This window comes from Sabethes cyaneus, chromosome 3, assembly GCF_943734655.1.
Source record: "Sabethes cyaneus chromosome 3, idSabCyanKW18_F2, whole genome shotgun sequence".
Taxonomy (NCBI): Eukaryota; Metazoa; Arthropoda; class Insecta; order Diptera; family Culicidae; genus Sabethes; species Sabethes cyaneus.
In genome coordinates, this window is record NC_071355.1 from 116,297,325 (window position 1) to 116,321,697 (window position 24,373).

At 39.7% G+C, this 24,373-nt stretch overlaps 1 protein-coding gene across 2 annotated transcripts in view; it reads left to right on the forward strand.

Annotated features, from left to right (window-relative positions):
* Positions 1-24,373, forward strand: part of LOC128743749 (aldehyde dehydrogenase, mitochondrial) — a 235,982-nt gene that overhangs the window by 52,808 nt on the left and 158,801 nt on the right. For both annotated transcript variants that reach the window (XM_053840402.1, XM_053840403.1), the window contains exon 4: positions 15,670-15,766. In XM_053840402.1, the coding sequence (XP_053696377.1) occupies positions 15,670-15,766 (97 nt within the window). The remainder of the gene's footprint in view (positions 1-15,669; positions 15,767-24,373) is intronic.

Sequence of the window (24,373 nt, forward strand, 5' to 3'; positions counted from 1 at the left end):
ACTGTCCGATACAAGAGTTTAATTTAATCCCAGTTATGATGCGACTCTGTATGAAACTGTCGAAAGGTGACAATAAGCCGAAAAATGAGAAATAAAGATAGAAGGTAAACACAAGTGTGAAGAAACTCTAGGACAACCAATAAATTCAAACTCTCGGAAAAGTTAATGCAAAAATTAACTTTTTAGAGCGTTGCATGAGAGCTGATATACGCTTAACTTTTCTGAACAATTAACTTTTTAGAGAGTTAACTTTTCTGAGATTCTACTGTATTATCTTTCAAATGAGACTAATAGCGCATAAATCGGTTTAGCCATCTCTAAGAAACAGGCGATAATTATTACCTTGTCAAAACAAGTTTCTTAAGGTTAACTTTTAAACTACTTGTTTGTTTTCAATTAAAAATTCCTGAACAATTTAGCTTTAATAAGGGCTTTCATTTGATACTAAGATCGTTGAAATCGGTCATGTAGTTCCGGAGAAACCCGTGTCACGTATTTTTCACATTTTTGCTTATAACTTTTAAACGAAACGTCGTATCACGAAACAACACAATAGTGATCTAGTAGACAATAATACCTTTCAAACAAAAGTAATAGCAAACGATTCGGTTCAGCCATCTCTGATACACAGGCGATAGAAAAAATCATTACATACACACACACACACACACACACACACACACACACACACACACACACACACACACACACACACACACACACACACACACACACACACACACACACACACACACACACACACACACACACACACACACACACACACACACACACACACACACACACACACACACACACACACACACACACACACACACACACACACACACACACACACACACACACACACACACACACACACACACACACACACACACACACACACACACACACACACACACACACACACACACACACACACACACACACACACACACACACACACACACACACACACACACACACACACACACACACACACACACACACACACACACACACACACACACACACACACACACACACACACACACACACACACACACACACACCAGGCCAAGGCCCTGGCCCCAGGCCGCTGAGTCGTCCACGGCCGACGTTCCAGTATCTCAGACCATAGCGTAGGATGGTCGGCTCCCAGCCGAACATCCAAAGTAACGTGGGCGACGGCGGTTTGGAGGTCGGGGAGGAAGTGACGGTTACGAACGAGGAACTCATTGATATCGCTAAATCCCTAAAGGTGAGCAAGGCACCGGGGCCAGGCGGTATCCCGAATATGGCCATTAAAGCGGCTATTTTAGAGGCTCCCGAATTATTCGGGGCAGTAATGAATAGCCTGGAAGCTGGCCACTTCCCGGACAGATGGAAGCGACAGAACCTGGTCCTATTGCCGAAGCCGGGAAAACCTCCGGGTGTCCCCTCGTCATATAGGCCGATCTGTCAACTCGATACTGCCGGCAAGGTGCTGGAGAGGGTTATCCTTAACAGACTCGTACAGTACACGGAGGGTACAAACGGTCTGTCAAGGAACCAATTCGGCTTCCGAAAAGGCAAATCTACGGTGGATCCCATCTTGTCTGTCACTAAGACAGCCGAGGTGGCAATCCAGCCCAAGAGGACAGGTATTCGTTATTGCGCAGTTGTCACGCTCGACGTGAGAAATGCGTTTAATAGCGCTAGCTGGGACTCCATAGCCAGCTCGCTTCGTAACGTCCAAGTGCCGGTGTCGCTGTACAGAATTCTGGAAAATTATTTCCAGAATCGTGTGCTATGCTACAACACGGAGGAGGGTCAGAAATGCGTTCCAATCGCCTCAGGGGTTCCGCAAGGTTCCATACTGGGCCCGGTGTTGTGGAACGTCATGTATGACGAGGTGTTGAAGCTAAAGTTCCCGGTAGGAGTGGTGATTGTCGGCTTTGCGGACGATATCACCTTGGAAGTCTACGGTGAATCTATCAGAGAGGTTGAGTTGATGGCTGCCCACTCTATAAGCATTGTTGAAGATTGGATGCGATCCAGGAAATTGGACCTAGCGCATCATAAAACGGAGGTTATCGTGGTGAACAACCGGAAGTCGGTGCAGCAAGCAAATATCAGCGTCGGGGACTGCACTATTTCGTCAACGCGGTCCTTAAAACTCCTTGGAGTCATGGTCGACGACAAGCTCAAGTTCGGGAGCCACGTCGACTATGCCTGCAAGAAGGCTTCCACAGCTATTTCGGCATTGTCTCGTATGATGTCTAATAGCTCTGCGGTATATGGCAGGAAGCGAAGGCTTTTAGCCAACGTGGTCCAGTCCATACTCAGGTATGGCGGGCCGGTGTGGTCATTAGCGTTAGGCACCAAAAGCTATCTAGCCAAGCTGGATAGCACCTATCGTCTCATGTGCTTAAGAGTGGCGAGTGCGTACCGCACAGTTTCACATGACGCAATCTGCGTCTTAGCGGGTATGATGCCTATTGGTATCATCACCAGCGAGGACGTAGAGTGCTTCAACCAACGTGGAACTAGAGGCATACGGAGTACCACAAGATCGGCCTCGATGATCACATGACAGCGGGCATGGTCTGATTCCACAAAAGGTCGGTGGACACATAGACTTATCCCGGAACTATCCGGATGGGTCAACAGGCGCCATGGCGAAGTCAACTTCCACCTGACACAGATTCTGTCAGGGCATGGTTGTTTTAGACAGTATCTGCACAAATTTGGGCATGCGGAGTCCCCCGAGTGTCCCGAATGCGCGGACGTTGAGGAAACTGCAGAACATGCTTTCTTCATATGCCCTCGTTTCGCGGGCGTGAGAAGCAACATGATGGCAGTTAGCGGACAGGATACTACTCCGGATAACTTAGTCAAAAAAAAAAAAACACACACACAGACATTGCTCAAATCGTCGAACCCTATCGATTGGTATATGTGACTTGGCGCTCCGGGCCTCGGATCAATTTCGTGTTTTTCGACCAATTTTTAAACCTTTGTTATAGTATAACAAAGGTAATAAATACCGCTTGCGTTTGTAAAAAACCTGAATTAATCCACCTAGCGGCGTGATCTGACCTTTCGCTAGATCATTTTTTATTATGTGTTTTTACGCTTCGGCTTATAATTCAGTCAATTTTCAATAGATTTCTAAGATATTTACACCAATTGATCGGAAAATCGATTTGGAAAATATAGAAAACTATTGATTTTCAATTCTATTTAATTTAATTCTATTTAATTCGACTGATTCTAATTGTTCGCTTCTTATCAAATAATTTTAACCGATCACCTCTCGCGCTTCTGTTCGTTTGTTGCTGCTGGACGCTGGTTGCGCTGGTTGCATCCAATAAATATACTAGCTCGAAGTAAATGTGTTCGGCCAAGCGTCAAATAAATGAAATTGGATTTAATCAAATGAAAGAGTTTTAGTAACATCTTTTGCATCTTAGCAACACAAATTTATCCATCACCAATGCTACAGTAATAATACGTAACGTAATTTTTCTTTGGCAGTAAAAGGCGAACGGCTCACTGGTAACTTTGTTCTTTTGTTCAGACTGAAATTGAAATGCTCTATTTTATTTTACGTAAATAATAGAATGAAGGACCATGAAAAATAGGTGTGGCCGATTCTTGTCGCTTGCTCTGGTACATAACACGAGGTAAGCCGGCGAAAAGCATTAATCAAACGCTAGCTGAGTTACTGCCAACTTCGTTTGCCAGGGCAAACGAAAGTTGATCCAACAGTTGTGGTCAGGGTTGCCACATGCACAGATTATTCTGTGTTTAACAGATATTTGAAAGATATCGCCTGTACAGAATCTGTATGCATAGAATACATTACACAGAAATAGACATTACATTACATAGAAATTACACAGATTAAACAGATTTTTGAGCTTTTACATGAGAGTGAAAGAGACGGAAATAGTCAGCAAAATGACTCTCTATCTCTTTCACTCTCATTGTTTTGCATTGAACAGATTTTTGCACAGATATTTTTCCTCGCCGTACAGATTGTCAGATTTTTCCAACAAAAAACACTGAATTATATGTGGCATCCCTGGTCACAGGAGTGAGTCGTCGGCCCCGTCGTACACGGAGAGTGAAGTTGGCGAATCAACGTCGAAAGCTTGTTCGTACTGCGAGAGGGACAGTCATCAGATCGGGAATTGCTCCAATTTCAAGTCTTTGGATATCGAAGCCTGTTGGAAAGCAATGCGGCAGAAGAATCTGTGCCGATTGTGCTTGATTCCGCATCGGAGATGGCCGTGCTGTTCACAGAAAGAGTGTGGAATAGACGGATGCCGCATACGTCATCATACGCTGTTGCACAGTAGTCGGAATTACGCAGCTGATGGAGCGAATTACTCTACAGATAATATTTCAGCAAGTGAAGTGCACCGCGATGCAGACAGTTAGAGTACGATTTAAATGCGGGGAAATAGGTGGTCATGGAAGTAGTCGGTATGGGAAAGGAAGTGGTTCACGGGTCGGAGGATGTTGACGAGCCCCTCATCATTGCAAAAATGTGAACAACATACTTTTCATTACGAGCGAATACATTGACGGATTGACGGTTCACTGTTTATATAAAGAAACCTAATACCGTGCCGAGTATAAAAATTACCACTAGTAAGCGGAAAAGAGTGGGCTGAAAGTAAAGCCATCTAATAGAAAAGTGCAATTTGAATAAAAGCAATTGCGATCAGTTTTCGCATCAGTAGCAGTTGAAGGTTAAATATTTTACTGTATTTCAAGACAGGTACGTTGAACAAATTGCATAATACGTACCGTTATACACTGTAGCCAGTTGATAGTTCGTAACCTGAAAATCCATATACTTACCTGTAGGTTGCCCGCATTGTTGTTGAATCCAGTAGAAGGAAATCCTGTGAAGAAGAAAAACACTGAAATGTAAGAAAAGTTATAATACTTACCTATTATGCTCAATCTATTTAAGTTAAAATATATTACAGCGTTGTAGCTGCTAAGTACGCAACTGAAAGACGGTGTTTGTTCTGACTGTCGGGAACAATGAGTATTGGTAGTTAGACTACACCTTTTAAAATTAAAGCATTATTTGCTAAAATGCCGATTTTTTAAAATCTAACACAACTATAGACACAGTTGGAGCGCACAACTATAGGCGCTCGTTTCTATAGTTGCGCTACAATGTTTTTTCACCTAGCAACCTAGCAAAGTATACGGAATAACACAATTAAAGGAACACCAAACTTAATTAAGGAAACATTAGCGCAACTATTGGTATAATATAATTGAATCGGAGAATTCGTTTTTTTCTTTATAAAGCTTCTCGTACAACGAATGTAATTGTCTTGCCTTGTGACAAATACCTTGTGTTTGATAAATTTATATCCCACAAGCATTAATTGAAGCATATACCTCAATAAACAAGAAAAAAGAGATCACATTATGCTTAGCTGCGCGACTAATGTAGCGACTACCCTATAGTTATTTGTACCGTGCATGTCTGGAGCGATTACACAGCGAATAAAAACTAACGCCGTTTTTCTCGAAACCAGGTTTTCAAAGTCGGTACCATAAATATCTCAAGAACGACTCAAGCAATTCACTTGTTTCCTTTTTTTGTTTAAAAGCTTATAAAATTATCCTGTTTTTGACCCATCCTTTTGACGTAGGACTACGTCTTTGTTAACTATACTGGGACTAGGTAGCACTGTGTGAAAACGAAAATAGAAGTGTAATGTTTGAATGAAAGATTTCAAATGCTAATAACTACTAAATTACTGAACGAAACTGAACAATTTATATGTCGTTGGATAGATAAAATGATCAGCAGTTTCCTGACAATTTTATGGAGGGCGTAAGAGGGGGAGCTCCTATACAAATGAAACAAATACTATAATCCTATACAAATTTTATGATATACTGAGACCACTTCTAAGAGGGGAGGCTCCCATACAAATAAAATACAAATTTCCTCATAAATCTTGTACTAATCAAGCAAATGTAACCTAATTTGGCATGCGGTGGTTTCAGAAGGTGAAAGACCCCTCCCCTGTTTAGGAGGGGGGCCTTCCATACAAACAATATACGAATTTCCTTATAACTCGAGAATTAATCAAGCAAACGGAACCCAATTTGGCATGTGGATGTTTTCGGAGGTATTTTTTTTTTCTATTATGTACTGAGACTCCTTCCCCTTCTAAGAGGGGGAGGCTTCCATTCAAATGAAATACAAATTTCTTCATAACTCTAGAACTAATCAAGCGAATGGAACCAAGTTTGGCATGTGTAAGTTTTAGAAAGCAGGATTTTTTTCTATGGTGTACTGAGACCCATGCGTCTATTAACAGGGGGGGGGGGGGCTCCTATACAAATGAAACACCAATTTCCTCTTAACTCTGGAACTAATCAAGCAAATGGAACTAAATTTGGCATGTGGGGGTTTTTGGAGGCATGAATTTACTTTATTATGGTTTGAGACCCCTCACCCCTGTGGTTGAAAGATAAGGACTCTCGTACAAATAAAACAGAAATTTTCGCATAAGTGCCGTATTTTCTGCTATGTAAAAAGCGGTAAGCTGTGAAAGTAAACTAGTAAAGCCTACTAGGTAAACCTAATAAAACCAAATTTGTTACTTTTTTACCCCTGTTATACTATAACAAAGGTTTAAAAATTGGTCGAAAAACACGAAATGGATCCGAGGCCCGGAGGGCCAAGTCACATATACCAATCGTTAGGGTTCGACGATTTGAGCAATATCTGTGTGTATTGTGTGTGTGTGTGTGTGTGTGTGTGTGTGTGTGTGTGTGTGTGTGTGTGTGTGTGTGTGTGTGTGTGTGTGTGTGTGTGTGTGTGTGTGTGTGTGTGTGTGTGTGTGTGTGTGTGTGTGTGTGTGTGTGTGTGTGTGTGTGTGTGTGTGTGTGTGTGTGTGTGTGTGTGTGTGTGTGTGTGTGTGTGTGTGTGTGTGTGTGTGTGTGTGTGTGTGTGTGTGTGTGTGTGTGTGTGTGTGTGTGTGTGTGTGTGTGTGTGTGTGTGTGTGTGTGTGTGCGTGTGTGTGCGTGTGTGTGCGTGTGTGTGTGTGTGCGTGTGTGTGCGTGCGTGCGTGTGTGTGTGTGTGTGTGTGTGTGTGTGTGTGTGTGTGTGTGTGTGTGTGTGTATGCATGTATGTATGTATGTATGTATGTAATGATTTTTTCTACCGCCTGTTTCTCAGAGATGGCTGAACCGAATGGTTCGCTATTACTTTTGTTTGAAAGGTGTTATTGTCTAGTAGATCACTATTGAGTTATTTCGTGATACGACGTTTCGTTTAAAAGTTATAAGCAAAAATGTGAAAAATACGTGATACGGGTTTCTTCGGAACTACATGACCGATTTCAACGATCTTAGTATCAAAAGAAAGCCCTTATAGGTAAATTGTTCAGGAATTTTTAATTGAAAACAAACAAGTAGTTTAAAAGTTATGCCTAAAAAACCTGTTTTGACAAGGTAAGAATTATCGCCTGTTTCTTAGAGAAGGCCAAACCGATTTATGCGCTATTAGTCTCATTTGAAAGATAATATATCCTAATAGATCACTATTGAATGGTTTTGACGTAGGACTACGTCTTACGGCAAGTTTTGAAATAGGGTGTCATTCCAAAAAATCGAAAAATGCGAGCGTCACGAAAAATGAAAGGTTTTGAGCGCTAATAGCTCTGCGGTTTTCCGATCGATTTTCAATATTCTTACACCAATCGATCGAAAAATCTTCTAAGAATTGACCCAAAAGAAGAAAAGTATGGATTCTTGATGTTGAACTATTGAAAAATTGAAAATAATGAACCTATGTTTCACCAGAATTCTCGCTTCGTGATTGGTTGGAAGGTTCTTTACGATGATCTAAACCTATACCAATTTGACATCTGTGCTTGGGAAGTAAGCCAAAGCAAGTGACCAAGTTTCCTTATTTCAACAAGATTTGTTAACACCGCGGTTCAACCTAGACCATTTTGATGTCCTTGCTTGGGAAGTACGCCAGAGAGAGTATCAAAGCCCCCTCGTGCCAACAGATTTCTTACGAACGCGATTAAACCTAGTCCAATTTGATGGCTGTGTTAGTGAAGTGTGCCAGTAAAAATAACACAAGTTCGTTGTCCCAACAGATCGCAAATTCTTTACTGCGAGACGATTAAACCTCGGCGAACTTGATATCTGTGTTGGAAAAATGTGCCACAGCTGTAGTGTTCGGTTATAATACGACTCTGTATGAATACGCATGCTTGCCGTTTCATTAGACGTGTAGTGAAAAGATGTGCTGTTGATAAAATAGGATTGAATTGGTAAAATCCCTTCAACGTGGGAAACCATGGATAATAAAAACAATCTTTAATTTCAGTAAGGTAGCAGGAAAGCAATAGTTTGTGTTCTTGATTTTGTTAAATTGTTTTCAAATGCACAATCTTTTGAGAATTGAACGTATGCAATGTTACTACTTTAATTAAATGTTACATACAACGCATGTAGCATGTATATATGTTGCATATAGCATGTATCGTGTACCCCCGTTGGCCTTCTTTAATATGAACATTTTCAATCTGTACCCCGGTGGTATGAATACGTTCACATTAAAAACCGATCAAGCGTCATACACAATTGACGTTAAAGTTGACCGGGTAAATTAGAAAAAGGCAAAAAACCTAATGTTTCCTCTTGCTCTAGAGCTTTGGCAATATAACTCATATGGAACTTACCTCTCTCCAGCACTCAAAATAGACCGTTTTAGTCGAAACTGCCGAGCCAATTACCTATTATACAAACCGGACGTTTAGAATTTGCGCATGTTTGAGATGTTTACAAAACATTTGTTTTCGTTAAATCAAAACAACAAGTTCATAGGATGTGCGTCTTGCGCGTATGTGAAAATGAATAGAGTTACCAAATGTTCAGATTGAAAATGAACTCGCCCAATCTGAACGAGGTGTTTTTCATATTAGCGGGGGTTGAGTGTATACATGAAGAATCGAATGATTACAAGCATGAATACATGCCACTATCACTACAAAGAGACTTACGTAGTCCTGCGTCACCTATATATGCGGTCGTGTCTTGTACACAACCCCTCTGATTTTTTTGATTGGACATTTAATTTGAAAGTTATGAGCAACCGTATACACCACACCAAAATTAACAATAATTTACAATGATTTTAACCAAGATAATTTACCTAATTTCCATTATTTTAATATCAAACGAGAGGTTTTGACACTGCGAATATATTTGCAAAATTTCATAATAATTGGTTTTACCGGTTAAAATATATTAACCGTCGAACACTTGCGCCAACTTTTGTAACACAGTTACTCGCGCGCACAGTAGCCCCAAACCACAGAGAACAGACATCAATTCAGGAACAAATATTTCGGGAATTATTGGATAAAATTTCAAATTAAAATCACCTAATATGCTAGCGACACCACCACTATTGTTTCCTAACTAAATGATTCTTTTGATTTGCACACTGTCAACCTTTGGCTCCTCTGGCGTTAGTATATATGGACTGTAAGCGTTATGCTAGCGCCAGAAGGTAGCTGTTGTGAGTTTAGTGTAGAATTTTATGCGCCTATAGCGACATCATCACTATAGTTTCCCAACTAATTTGACATAAGTTTTATCCAAGTGTGGATCTTTCGCTTGGATATCTGTTCTCTGTGCCCAAACCAAAGAAAACGTGTGCACTAGAGTTTTGGCACTAGAGTTTTGACTGGGAAAACTTAGTTTTAGGTTTATCGAACCTTTGGAAGAGTTTCTTGAGGTTGAAAGCTCTATCGTCTGGTGGAATTTAAATTTTGATTAATCCCCCTAAAAGTGAAATAAAAAAAAATTTCTTCAATGTCAATATAACACATTGATGTGTTCTGCAAAGTTATAGAGCATAGCATTACAAGAAATTTTGCTAAAGACAGTAACCTCCTATCTCTGCAGCGAAGATAGAAAAATTTTATTTATTGTATATGAATTTGTAAAATCAGTTTTTCTATTTCTGCTCTTTTTGTAATTGTTGTATGACTTTTTCATGTACTACAAAATTGTACAAATAGTAAAAATACACAACTTTGCTGGAAATAGTATACCTCTATGTTTGCTTGTTTAGGAACTGTTGAACTTTGATTATAAAGAATACCCTAATTTTGACTCCGAATTACTCCACTACCAGCAGACGGATACATTTTAAACATTTTACATTTGCTGATAGTTTTGCTGCATAAATTTTCCCAACAATTTAAATTATTAATGCATTGAATAATTATGATATTTTGCTCACAATAAGTTTGTTGAAGAATATACGTTAGTTAAACAACGATTTGTAACTTTATAACAATATGGCGTTGAAAAACCTACACGTGTTGTATAAAATACAACAGCGTGAGTTAATAAAAATTGATGAAAATTATTCAAGAAAACTCTATTGATGTGATTCAAATAGAATGGCATTACAGGAAACTATGCATAGTTCAAAAACCTATAAACTAGACCTTTACTAGACAATGTATATGCTAAAGGATAAGATTTCCTCTTACAACTTACTTTTATTTGCACTTACTCAGATTAATAACAACTTACTTATCCTTACTCAGCAATTTCATGAAAAAAACAAAAAGTTCATCTATCAAAATTTAAGTGTTCCTATTTTGTTAAAATTATGTAAACTTATTCAATTTTCAAAAATTTTATGTAAACCATCGCACTACGCAACGATAACCAATAGATGAATTATGTTCCGAAGACGTGTCGATTTCTATCTCAAATAGCAAGTAAGACCGTATAACAAAGGTTCCTTTCACCACTAGGTGGATTAAATCGGTTTTTACCTTTGTTATACTATAACAAAGGTTTAAAAATTGGTCGAAAAATACGAAATTGATCCGAGGCCCGGAGGGCCAAGTCACATATACCAATCGATAGGGTTCGTCGATTTGAGCAATGTCTGTGTGTGTGTGTGTGTGTGTGTGTGTGTGTGTGTGTGTGTGTGTGTATGTATGTAATGATTTTTTCTATCGCCTGTTTCTCAGAGATGGCTGAACCGAATCGTTCGCTATTACTTTTGTTTGAAAGGTATTATTGTCTAGTAGATCACTATTGAGTTGCTTCGTAACACGACGTTTCGTTTAAAAGTTATAAGCAAAAATGTGAAAAATACGTGACACGGGTTTCTCTAGAACTACATGACCGATTTCAGCAATCTTAGTATCAAATGAAAGCTCTTATTAAAGCTAAGTTATTCAGGAATTTTTAATTGAAAACAAACAAGTAGTTTAAAAGTTATGCTTAAAAAACCTGTTTTGACAAGGTAAGAATTATCGCCTGTTTCTTAGAGATGGCCAAACCGATTTATGCGCTATTAGTCTCATTTGAAAGATAATATATCCTAATAGATCACTATTGAATGCTTTTTTGATTGGACGTTTAATTTGAAAGTTATGAGCAACCGTATACACCACACCAAAATTTACAATAATTTGTAATGATTTTAACCAAGATAATTTACCTAATTTCAATTATTTTAATATCAAACGAGAGGTTTTGACACTACGAATATATATGCAAAATTTCATAAGAATTGGTTGTAGCGGTCAAAAGATATTAACCGTCGAACGCTCGCGCCAACTTTTGTAACACAGTTACTCGCGCGCACAATAGCCTCAAACCAAAGAAAACGTGCGTACTAGAGTTTTGACTGGGAAAACTTGGTTTTAGGTTTATCGAACCTTTAGAATAGTTTCTTGAAATTAAAAGCTCTATCGTCTGGGGCAATCTAAATTTTGATTAATCCCCCTAAAAGTGAATAAAAAAAATATTTTTCTTCAGTGTCAATATAACACATTGATGTGTTCTGCAAAGTTATAGAGCATATTATTACAAGAAATTTTGCTAAAGACAGTAACCTTCTATCTCTGCAGCTAAGATAGAAAAATCTTATTTATTGGATATGAATTTGTAAAATCAGGTTTTATATTTTTGCTATTTTTATAATTGTAGTATGACTTTTTCATGTATTACAAAGTTGTACAAATGAGTAAAATACACAACTTTGCTGAATATAGTATACCTCTATATTTGCTTGTTTAGGAACTGTAGACCTTTGATTATAAAAAATACCTTAATTTTGACTACGAATTACTCGACTACCAGCAGACGGATACATTTTAAACATTTTACATTGGGTAGTTTTGCTGCATACAGACACCATTTTTATATATGGAGAAACGAGAGAAAATTCCACTTGGGGTCAATTGCGGTACACCTCGCTTACTGATTGCTTCGTTTCTGTGATGGAGGTTTATGCTGATCTATTTTCCCAACAATTTAAATTATTAATGCATTGAATAATTATGACATTTTGCTCAGAATAAGTTTATTGAAGAATATACGTTAGTTAAACAACGATTTGTAACTTTATAACAATATGGCGTTGAAAAACCTACACGTGTTGTACAAAATACAATAGCGTGAGAGTAACCGAAGGTTAATAAAAATTGATGAAAATTATTCTAGAAAACTCTATTGATGTGAATCAAATAGAATGGCATTACAGGAAATTATGCATAGTTCAAAAACCTATAAACTAGAGCTTTACTAGGCAATGAATATGTTAAAGAATAAGATTTCCGCTTACAACTTACTTTTATTAGCACTTACTCAAATTGATAACAACTTACTTATCCTTACTCAGCAATTTCATGAAAAAAGGATCTATCTAAATTTAAAAGTGTTCCTATTTTGTTCAAAATTTGTAAACATATTCAATTTTCAAAAATTTTATGTAAACCAACGCATTACGCAACGTTGACCAATAGATTAATTATGGTGCGAAAACGTGTCGATTTCTATCTCAAACAGCAAGTAAGACCGTATAACAAAGGTTCCTTTCACCACTAGGTGGATTAAATCGGGTTTTTTTATAAAACAGTGTTCGTTCTTTATTTAAAACTTAACACATATGTAGAAAACATTACATAGTATAGTTACATATACATACTTGGGATATACCAGTCTAGTCTTAGTCTCTGATCTAATGATCTGATATAGTCGTACGTCACCCATTCGTACCAGCCTTAGGGCTGTATACCTTCAAGACTGTATACCTTTAACACATTTTAAACATTTTAAAATGTTTTACCTTTGTTATACTATAACAAAGGTTTAAAAATTGGTCGAAAAACACGAAATTGATCCGAGGCCCGGAGGGCCAAGTCACATATACCAATCGATAGGGTTCGACGATTTGAGCAATGTCTGTGTGTATGTGTGTATGTATGTGTGTGTATGTGTGTGTATGTGTGTGTATGTGTGTGTATGTGTGTGTATGTGTGTGTGTGTGTGTGTGTGTGTGTGTGTGTGTGTGTGTGTGTGTGTGTGTGTGTGTGTGTGTGTGTGTGTGTGTGTGTGTGTGTGTGTGTGTGTGTGTGTGTGTGTGTGTGTGTGTGCGTGTGTGTGTGTGCGCGTGTGTGTGTGTGTGTGTGTGTGTGTGTGTGTGTGTGTATGTAAGGATTTTTTCTGTCGCCTGTTTCTCAGAGATGGCTGAACCGAATCGTTCGCTATTACTTTTGTTTGAAAGGTATTAATGTCTAGTAGATCACTATTGAGTTGTTTCGTGATACGACGTTTCGTTTAAAAGTTATAAGCAAAAATGTGAAAAATACGTGACACGGGTTTCTCCAGAACTACATGACCGATTTCAACGATCTTAGTATCAAATGAAAGCCCTTATTAAAGCTTAATTGTTCAGGAATTTTTAATTGAAAACAAACAAGTAGTTTAAAAGTTATGCTTAAAAAACCTGTTTTGACAAGGTAATAATTATCGCCTGTTTCTCAGAGATGGCCGGACCGAGTTATGCGCTAATAGTCTCATTTGAAAGATAATATATCCTAATAGATCACTATTGAATGATTTTTTGATTGGACGTTTAATTTGAAAGTTATAAGCAACCGTATACACCACACCAAAATTAACAATAATTTATAATGATTTTAACCAAGATAATTTACCTAATTTCAATTATTTTAATATCAAACGAGAGGTTTTGACACTACGAATATATATGCAAAATTTCATAAGAATTGGTTGTACCGGTCAAAATATATTAACCCTCGAACACTCGCGCCAACTTTTGTAACACAGTTACTCGCGCGCTCAATAACCCCAAACCAAAGAAAACGTGCGCACTAGAGTTTTGACTGGGAAAACTTGGTTTTTGGTTTATCGAACCTTTGGAAGAGTTTCTTGAAATTAAAAGCTCTATCGTCTGGTGGAATCTAAATTTTGATTAATTTCCCCAAAAGTGAAATAAAAAAAAAAAATATTTTTCTTCAGTGTCAATATAACACATTAATGTGTTATGCAAAGTTATAGAGCATATTATTACAAGAAATTTTGCTAAAGACAATAACCTTCTATCTCTACAGCTAAGATAGAAAAATCTTATTTATAGTATACGAATTTGTAAAATCAGTTTTTATATATTCGCTCTTTTTGTTATTGTTATATGACTTTCTCATGTATTACAAAGTTGTACAAATGATAAAAATACACAACTTTGCTGAACATAGTATACCTCTATGTTTGCTTGTTTAGAAACTGTAGAACTTTGATTATAAAAAATACCTTAATTTTGACTACGAATTACTCGACTACCAGCAGACGGATACATTTTAAAGATTTTACATTTGCTGATGGTTTTGCTGCATACAGACACCATTTTTCCATATGAAGAAACGAGAGAAAATTCCAGTTGGGGTCAATTGCGGTACACCTCGCATACTGATTGCTTCGTTTCTGTGATGGCGGTTTATGCTGATCTATTTTCCCAACAATTTAAATTATTAATGCATTGAATAATTATAACATTTGGCTCAGAATAAGTTTATTGAAGAATATACGTTAGTTAAACAACGATTTGTAACTTTATAACAATATGGCGTTGAAAAACCTGCACGTGTTGTACGAAATACAACAGCGTGAGTAACAGAAGGTTAATAAAAATTGATGAAAATTATTCAAGAAAACTCTATTGATGTGAATCAAATAGAATGGCATTACAGGAAATTATGCATAGTTCAAAAACCTATAAACTAGACCTTTACTAGACAATGTATATGTTAAAGAATAAGATTTCCTCTTACAACTTACTTTTATTTGCACTTACTCATATTAATAACAACTTACTTATCCTTACTCAGCAATTTCATGAAAAAAGGATTTATCAAAATTTAAAAGTGTTCCTATTCTGTTCAAATTTTGTAAACTTATTCAATTTTCAAAATTTTTATGTAAACCAACGCATTACGCAACGTTAACCAATAGATGAATTATATTCCGAAGACGTGTCGATTTCTATCTCAAAAAGCAAGTAAGACCCGTATAACAAAGGTTCCTTTCACCACTAGGTGGATTAAATCGGGTTTTTTCATAAAAAACCAGGTGTTCAGAAAAGTCGCTTTTTACTCGATTTGAGACAAAATTTAGAACTTATCCGTTGCTTAAAAAGCGACTCGAGTGTATCATTTAAATCTATCTCGTATGAGTTTCGAGCTGAAGCATTTTCATTTTCATTGCATTCTAAATTCAAATTCAAGTTTTACCTACAGATATTTCAGCTATGGAATTAATTTTTGCCTTGATTTTTGTAGGCTCGGATCTCCATGGCGCCGTATGGATGCATCTAAACGTGGATATTTGTTACATAAATTGGCTGATTTGATGGAACGTGATCGCGTTTATTTGGCGGTAAGATTGTTTAAAATATACTTTGAAAACAGTTTAAATCACATCGATTGTACTACCTCAGCCCAGTATAATTTGAAAAATTTCTGTATGGGTGCTGAAAAAGCGCTTTTTGTGTAGCACAAGACCGTAATAGCAAGTTGTTAAGTAATAGCATATACACCTTAAAACATAGCATAATAGTTGTTTCAGAAAAGTTTCTTCATTTAAAAAGCACTTTATAGTGGTGAAAAAATATTCGGACCTTAGGGTGTCCTTAAGCAGATATAAAAAATATTTTCTTTCATTTTATCTCAAACGTACAGGATGGTAAATGGTTGAATAATGCGCTCCAGAACTACCACGAAGTTCCACAGCCTCTTATTTAGCAACCCCTATCTCCTCCCTCCTCGTGGTACCATCAGGGATACGTTCCTTGGTGGAAACCGATCAACCGGCGGAAACTAGGGTCGTATGCGGACAGAGAAGGGGGCACTCATGCGAAAGCTGAGTGTAAACTCTCCGCCTGCAAATGACGGATCTCGGTAGAAGCATATTCGATGAACCTGAGAATACTGAGAACCTGAGCAGAGGGTCCAAAGCCCCTAAAGGAGGATGGTTGAATAGCTGTTATCCATGGCTAAAAGCAAAAACGTGAATGGATAAACCCCTAATCCAAGGTGTCATGCGACCCGTGCCGAGGGATGAATGGTGGGGGGGGGGGGGGGGTTCTATAAATACTCAGCCTCAAACAGAGCCTGTGGAGTACCAGAGCGCCCTCTACAGTAATCAGACCTTAACGCATCATGAGGGGCTCTGATGCGTCGGACTCTTCTTTCCCCTCAATTCGTGGGATTCTATATGAACAATCAAAATCAAAAAAACTTTACTTCAGTGAGCGCGGACGGATTAGATAATCCGTTCGCAAGAGGTGGTACCCAGCGATCTCCGCCAATGGATACGAGTAGAAGCGCCAACGTAAGCGGAAAGGAAAGCGGCACACGTGTCGCTCCAACTGCATCTACGCCGGACGCAGCGATGAATGGCCCGTCGCTAATAAAAGTAGTGGAAGGAAAGAGAGACATACTACCAAGAGTGGTAGCGGCATCTCATCAGCTCGATGCCATTATAGAGTTCGTGGCAGGTCGCAGCACTTTAGCGAAGGACCTGAAACAAAGTCTGCTCATGCTTCGGGGCACCATGCGTGCTGCGACGAAGGAACACAGTGAATTCGAAGCACGAGTAAAAGTGGTAGAGAAGGCGTTTGTATCGAGGTCTGTACAAACGGATGCCTGCCTGTCAACGACTGACCACACCGTGGCCCTTGCGACTACGGAGCAGTCCAGTGACAACAAAGTACCCACTAAACGCGCAAGGCAGTGCCCAGGGGAAGAAACCCCCACGAGCCCGAAGAAGCGCTTGATCGCTAAGGGTCGCAAGCAAACGGAGAAACCCACCGAGGGCAATAAGATGCAGTTAGCGCCCGACAATCAGTGGGAAACAGTGAAAAAGAAGAAGGCCAGGAAGACGGAGGAGGATCGAACTCCACCGAAAGTGGTCAGAAAAAAGAGGAGCAAAGGCGATGCCCTTATCCTCAAAACTGAGGGGCTGAGTTATGCCGAAGTTTTGAAGGCCATGAGAGGGAACGAGCAGCTGAAGGGTCTTGGCGCGGATGTGCGGAGTATCCGCCGCTCCCGCACCGGTGACATCCTTGAGCTCAAAAAGGATGCCACTGACAAGGGTTCTACTTACAAAGTGCTGGCAGGAAAGGTCCTTGGTGATGGCATACAGATCCGCGCACTAACGCCTGAGATGGCTCTCCAGCTTAAAAACCTGGACGAGATCACTGAAGCGGTCGAACTGACACGAGCTCTCAAGGAGCAATGTAACGTGGTGGTGACTACCGAAGCAGTTCGTCTGCGCAAGGGACCGGCGGGAACCCAGGTAGCTACAATAAGACTTCCACTGATAGACGGAAATACAGCCCTGAAGGCAGCCAAGCTGAAGGTGGGATGGTCCGTATGCTCACTGAGCGTATTCCAGTAGCCGGAGGCTTGCATCCGGTGCTTTGAGCGAGGGCACAAGTCCTGGAGCTGTAAGGGGCCTGACAGAAGCCACCTGTGTAGAAGATGTGGCGGTGCGGGCCATATAGCGAGGGACTGTTCTGCGCCGCCCAAGTACCTGATATGTACAGGCCAACGGGACGTAAAGCACACAACAGTAGGCCCAAAGTGCCCGGCAGGTGCGCCGGCGACTAAAACACGGGCGTAGTGCAGGTAACGCAACTAAACTTGAACCACTGCCACGCGGCCCGGCAGCTGTTATACCAAGCAGTTACTGAGTCGTTGACGGACATGGCTATCATCTCGGACCCATACCGCATCCCTGCCGGAAACGGTAACTTGGTCTCGGGCAGGTCCGGGATGGCGGCTATATGGACGACATGCAGGTTCTCGGTTCAAGAGGTTGTGTCAACTGCAGACGAGGGATTTGCGGTTGCCAAAGTGGGCGGAGTGTTCTACTGCAGCTGTTATGCTCCGCCGAGTTGGTCGATCAAGCAGTTTACGCGGATGGTAGACCGAGTATCAGTTGTGCTAACTGGTCTAAGGCCGGTGGTTGTGGCGGGCGACTTTAACGCTTGGGCGGTTGAGTGGGGAAGTCGTCGCACGAACCATAGGGGTCGGATTCTGCTTGAGGCTCTGGCAAAGCTCAACGTAGACCTGGCCAACGTCGGCACCACTAGTACCTTCAGTAGGAATGGTGCAGAGTCTGATAGGAGACTGGAGGGTAGACAATGGCTACACTCACAGTGACCATCAGGCGGTCCGCTATGGTGTTGGTCAGATAACGAGGCGGCAGGCGGCGGGTAGAGCCAACACTCCAACCACCCGTGGATGGAAGACATCATACTTCGATCTCGAAGTATCTGTGGAAGCGATCCGAAGAGACTGCGGTGATCGCGATATGCCCGATCCGAACGCTGATCATTTGGGGCGTGGGGTGATGCCTACAGGGTCGTAATGGCAAAGACCAAGGGCGTGATGGCGCCCGCAGAGCGATCGCCAGAGATGCTGGAGCGGATCATAGAGGACCTCTTTTCGCGCCACGAGGCAAGGCCCTGGCGCCAGGCCGCTGAGTCGTCCCACGGCCGACGTTCCAGTATCTCAGACCATAGCGTAGGATGGTCGGCCTCCGTGCCGAACATCCAAAGTAACGTGGGCGACGGCGGTTTAGAGGTCGGGGAGGAAGTAACGGTTACGAACGAGGAACTCATTGAGATCGCTAAGTCCCTAAAGGTGAGCAAGGCACCGGGACCAGACGGAATTCCGAATATGGCCATTAAAGCGGCTATTCTAAATGCTCCCGAATTATTCGGGGCAGTAATGAGTAGATGCCTAGAAGCTGGCCACTTCCCGGACAGATGGAAGCGACAGAACCTGGTCCTATTGCCGAAGCCGGGAAAACCTCTGGGTGTCCCCTCGTCATATAAGCCGATCTGTCTGCTCGATATTGCCGGCAAGGTGCTGGAAAGGGATATCAAGGAACCAATTCGGCTTCCGAAAAGGCAAATCTACGGTGGATCCCATCTTGTCTGTCACTAAGACAGATGAGATGAGCAAGAGGACAGGTATTCGTTATTGCGCAGTTGTCACGCTCGACGTGAGAAATGCGTTTAATAGCGCTAGCTGGGACTCCATAGCCAACTCGCTTTGGAACGTCTAAGTCCCGGTGTCGCTGTACAGGATCCTGGAAAATTATTTCCAGAATCGTGTGCTATGCTACAACACGGATGAGTGTCAGAAGTGCGTTCCAATCTCCGCAGGGGTTCCGCAAGGTTCCATACTGGGCCCGGTTGTGGAACGTCATGTATGACGTGGTGTTGAAGCTAAAGTTCCCGGTAGGATTGGTGATTGTCGGCTTTGCGGATGACATCACCTTGGAAGTCTATGGTGAATCTATCAGAGAGGTAGAGTTGACGGCTGCCCACTCTATAAGCATTGTTGAAGATTGGATGCGATCCAGGAAACTGGACCTAGCGCATCATAAAACGGAGGTTATCGTGGTGAACAACCGCAAGTCGGTGCAGCAAGCAAATATCAGCGTCGGGGACTGCACTATTTCGTCAACGCGGTCCTTAAAACTCCTGGGAGTCATGGTCGACGACTCAAGTGCGGGAGCCACGTTGACTATGCCTGCAAGAAGGCTTCCACAGCTATTTCGGCATTGTCTCGTATGATGTCTAACAGCTCTGCGGTATATGGCAGCAAGCGAAGGCTATTAGCCAACGTGGTCCAGTCCATACTCAGGTATGGCGGGCCGGTGTGGTCATCGACGTTAGGTACCAAAAGCTATCTAGCCAAGCTGGAAAGCACCTATCGTCTCATGTGCTTAAGAGTGACGAGTGCGTATCGCACAGTTTCACATGACGCAATCTGCGTCTTAGCGGGTATGATGCCTATTGGTATCATCATCAGCGAGGACGTAGAGTGCTTCAACCAACGTGGAACTAGAGGCATACGGAGTACCACAAGGTCGACCTCGATGACCACATGGCAGCGGGCATGATCTAATTCCACAAAAGGCCGGTGGACACATCGACTTATCCCGGAACTATCCGGGTGGGTCAACAGGCGGCACGGCGAAGTCAACTTCCACCTGACACAAATTCTGTCAGGGCATGGTTGTTTTAGACAGTATCTGCACAAGTTTGGGTATGCGGAGTCCCCCGCGTGTCCCGAATGCGTGGAAGTTGAGGAAACTGCAGAACATGCTTTCTTCATATGCCCTCGTTTCGCGGGCGTGAGAAGCAACATGATGGCAGTGAGCGGACAGGACACTACTCCGGATAACTTAGTCCAAAGAATGTGTTCTAGCTCGGACGTCTGGGGAGCGGTCAATGCGGTTGCTACCCAGATCTTACTTGAGCTACAAAACCGCTGGAAAGCCGATCAATGGCGAATAAACAGCCTAACTACCATAGTCCAGTAGTTATTTAAGAGTGTGCGTTAAGCACAATAGCCCTTCCCTGAAGTAATACCGATAAGGTGGTGCCAGGAGGGATTGAGGCTGGAGACTCGAGTAGGGTTTTAGTGGGTCTGGATCTCCACGCCCCAGTAGGGGGATCGGGATACCAAACCCCACTCCTTGAGTTGTCTTCTCAGGTGTCTGATAGCAGATTTCCCTACTCGTTAAACAAAAAAAAATCTCAAACGTACACAATAATCGGAAAAATTGGATCCAATCATCAGCGATTTCAACTGAAGTTGGCATAATTGTTCATTCCGACCCTACAACCAATTTCCCAAAGTTTTATGCCGATTGATTCCCATAGCAGTGGCGCTACTTCCTTTTTTTACAGATTTTCAAAAAAAGTCATTTTTCGGGTTCAAATATCTCTGAAACAGTTTGATGTGAAGACACGCCAATATACTTTTTCGATGGATTTTTGGCCACGCAATCGAATAATGTTATCAGTTTTTGTCTAATTTGTCAACAACATACATTTTGTTGCAATTTCAAACGAAAAATGCGGATATCTCAAAACACCCCCAATTTGATTTTCAAATAAATATGCTCAAAATTTTCGTCAGAAAATTCTACACAAGAATCACTTAACTAGAAAAAACAATATTGGTAGTATGGAGTTTTTAATATCTGGGGCATGCGTAATTTTAACTGAATTGTTAGCGAAAGTATGTTTAAACACGTCTACCTGAAGTTTCCGGACATTTTCATGACTTAATAATGTATTTTAAAGAAAAAGATGCATTTTCAACATAGAATCAGCATAATAAAATTTGATGTTCTGGATACAGATATATATATATATTTAAATAAAAGTAACAAATTCGTACAAATTTTTATAGTTTTGCCTTTCTACTATATAAATATATAGTATAAAGGTATAGAAATCACTTGGAAAACCGGAAATGGAAAGAAGGTCCTGCGGGCCGAATGTTATATACCATTCGACTCAGTTTCGAAAACTGAGCATTTTCTCTGTGTGTGTATGTATGTGTGTGTGTGTGTGTGTGTGTGTATGTGACGCTTTTAATCTCACTCACTTTTCTCGGAGATGGCTGGACCGATTTTAATGTTCTTAGTGTCAAATGAAAGGTCTAGGTGTCCCATTGGTCGCTATTGAATTTCATACTGATCGGACTTTTAGTTCAAAAGTTATGTATAAAAATACGAAAAATATGGGACTTCATTATCTCATAGGTCTCTTAACCGATTTGAACAAAATTGATTGCATATGAAAGAGGAGCCTTGCAAACCCTTAACTTCCAAATTTCATGACGATTGGACTTGTAGTTTGAAAATTACATAAAGAAATGTGAAAAAATAGTATTTAAAACATATTTATGTAACATATAAGCATTAATTTAATGAAAAACATCACACATTTTATGATTATTTGAAAATTACTGCTGAGATCTATCAAACGAAACCAAGTTATTTAAAATCGGACGGTTCATTCAAAAGTTATTCAAACTTTAACACTTAAGCACCGTATATTAAACCGTTAAAACGTGTGAAATCAAAACATATCAATCAAATGTTGATTGCATTCAATGTATGAGATGTGTGTGATGTATGTATATATATATATATATATATATATATATGTATGTATGTATGTATGTATGTATGTATGTATGTATGCATGTATGTATGTATGTATGTGTGTATGTATGTATGTATGTATGTGATGACAATTTGCAATTTTAAAATTTGCAATGAAATTCAAGAAAAGTGAGAAACATGTCAATTGTCTGAAGTTTTTAAAGCCTCTTAGTGGAATACGAACTCTGAAATTAAAGAAAAGAAAAAACTTTTACCGACTAAATTCCACTATTTAATATTTATTCGCGACAGATACGTATACGCTTTGAAATAAGACACTGATGAAGCCTGCACGTCGTAGGTGAACTACGTATCTGTTGCAAATAAATATTAAATAGTGGGATTCAATCGAAAAGTTTTTTCTTTTCTTTGATTTCAGATTTCAATTGTCATTTTCTTCACTTGCTGTTACTCACAATTGTACAAGAAAAGCAAAAAGCGAAGAAAAGCAGTTTATTTAAGCATGTAGGTATAGGGGTGTATAGAATCAAAAATACTAGTGAGTTGATTTTTCCAAATAAATTTGTACAAATTTCAAACAAATTCTGCGCATCAATAGATGCTCTTTTCAATCAATAGATACTAGAGCTTAGAAATGTTATATGAAAAATAGGAAGTAAACGTTGTACGGTAGAAATTTTGTAAGATTTGTTTTCGTTAGTGATATTTTAAAGGACAGATGTCTTATATCATGTATCATGTTTTAATAAATAAATCAAAAAAAGACAAGCACTGGGAATCATATCGATCGTATTTCCCATTCTCAAGCATGTTTATGGCGCAGCTTTGGCACTATTTTTCGACCTCATCTTGTTTTCCTAACCTTCTAACATTGTAAAAATGATGCGATCAAGCTAATGACTATCTTTTCATGAAAGTACATTCAAAAGAAGCTTAAGTTTTGATTTTCATGCAAAAATAATTATCTGAAGGAGCGCTAGCTAAGAAATAGTTCCATTTCTCGTTTTCATATCTAATGCTCTATTCAGTAATTTTTTTTAATTCAGATATATTGCAAAATTGAAGCCAAGCAAACCAATAGTAAAATTTTGAGATCAATCATTTTGTTGTTGATATCCTTTTTCATCAAAAGCGAAATATAATAATAATTTTTCTGAACTCTTGTTTTTCAAAGATGCTAACTTTTGAACGCATGGTATTAATATGAAAATATCAAAAAATCTGCTATGAACACATATTTCATATTGTCAATTCAAAACAAGTTTCGTATGTGGCTCTGAAGCCCGAAAGTTAAGGCCGACCGATTATAAAACTAAATAAGGTGTTCATCAAGTAACATAAATGACGCTTACATGTATTTACGCACCCAAGGAAAGAAAATATAATTCTACACAATACGTTGTGAATTTTACTGGCAAATAAGGATTTTGAGGAATACGGAACGGATATTTAAAAATATAGTCTAATATAACATCTATACATCTACAATTAAGTTCCTGAGAAATTAAATAATGATTATTGTGGCAGTAGAAAGGCTAGGTCACGCCGCTAGGTGGATTAATTCGGGTTTTATTATTTAAGTGTGCTAGTTATTTGAGAGACATAATGCATAGTTGTGTCGACTTATGTGGCATTTCACTCCAGTGATTATTCGAACGTTCGAAGTAATTTCGAAACTTGAAAATGGCTTTATTAACACTTTGTTGCACTATGGGAAGAACTACTCTAAAAATGAACGAAATTCAGAAATGGTCTGCCAACTGATATATTAGTGAAATATTAGTGATCTTATGTAAAATTTTCCGAGAATCTCACGGTGCCCATCCCTTCCTTAATTTTTATCGGAAAGTACCAATTTTTGCTGATTTTCCCCTATCAACAATATTTTAACTTAATGGAATTTATCAGGCAAGACTTAAAAAAACAGGGTCTATAAACCCAATTATATTATGCAAAGATGTTCGCATAATCGAAGAGGATTATTCCAAGTTTTATTTTCTCAAAATCTGGTGTAGTCCAATAAGTTTAAATATTGCTAAAATA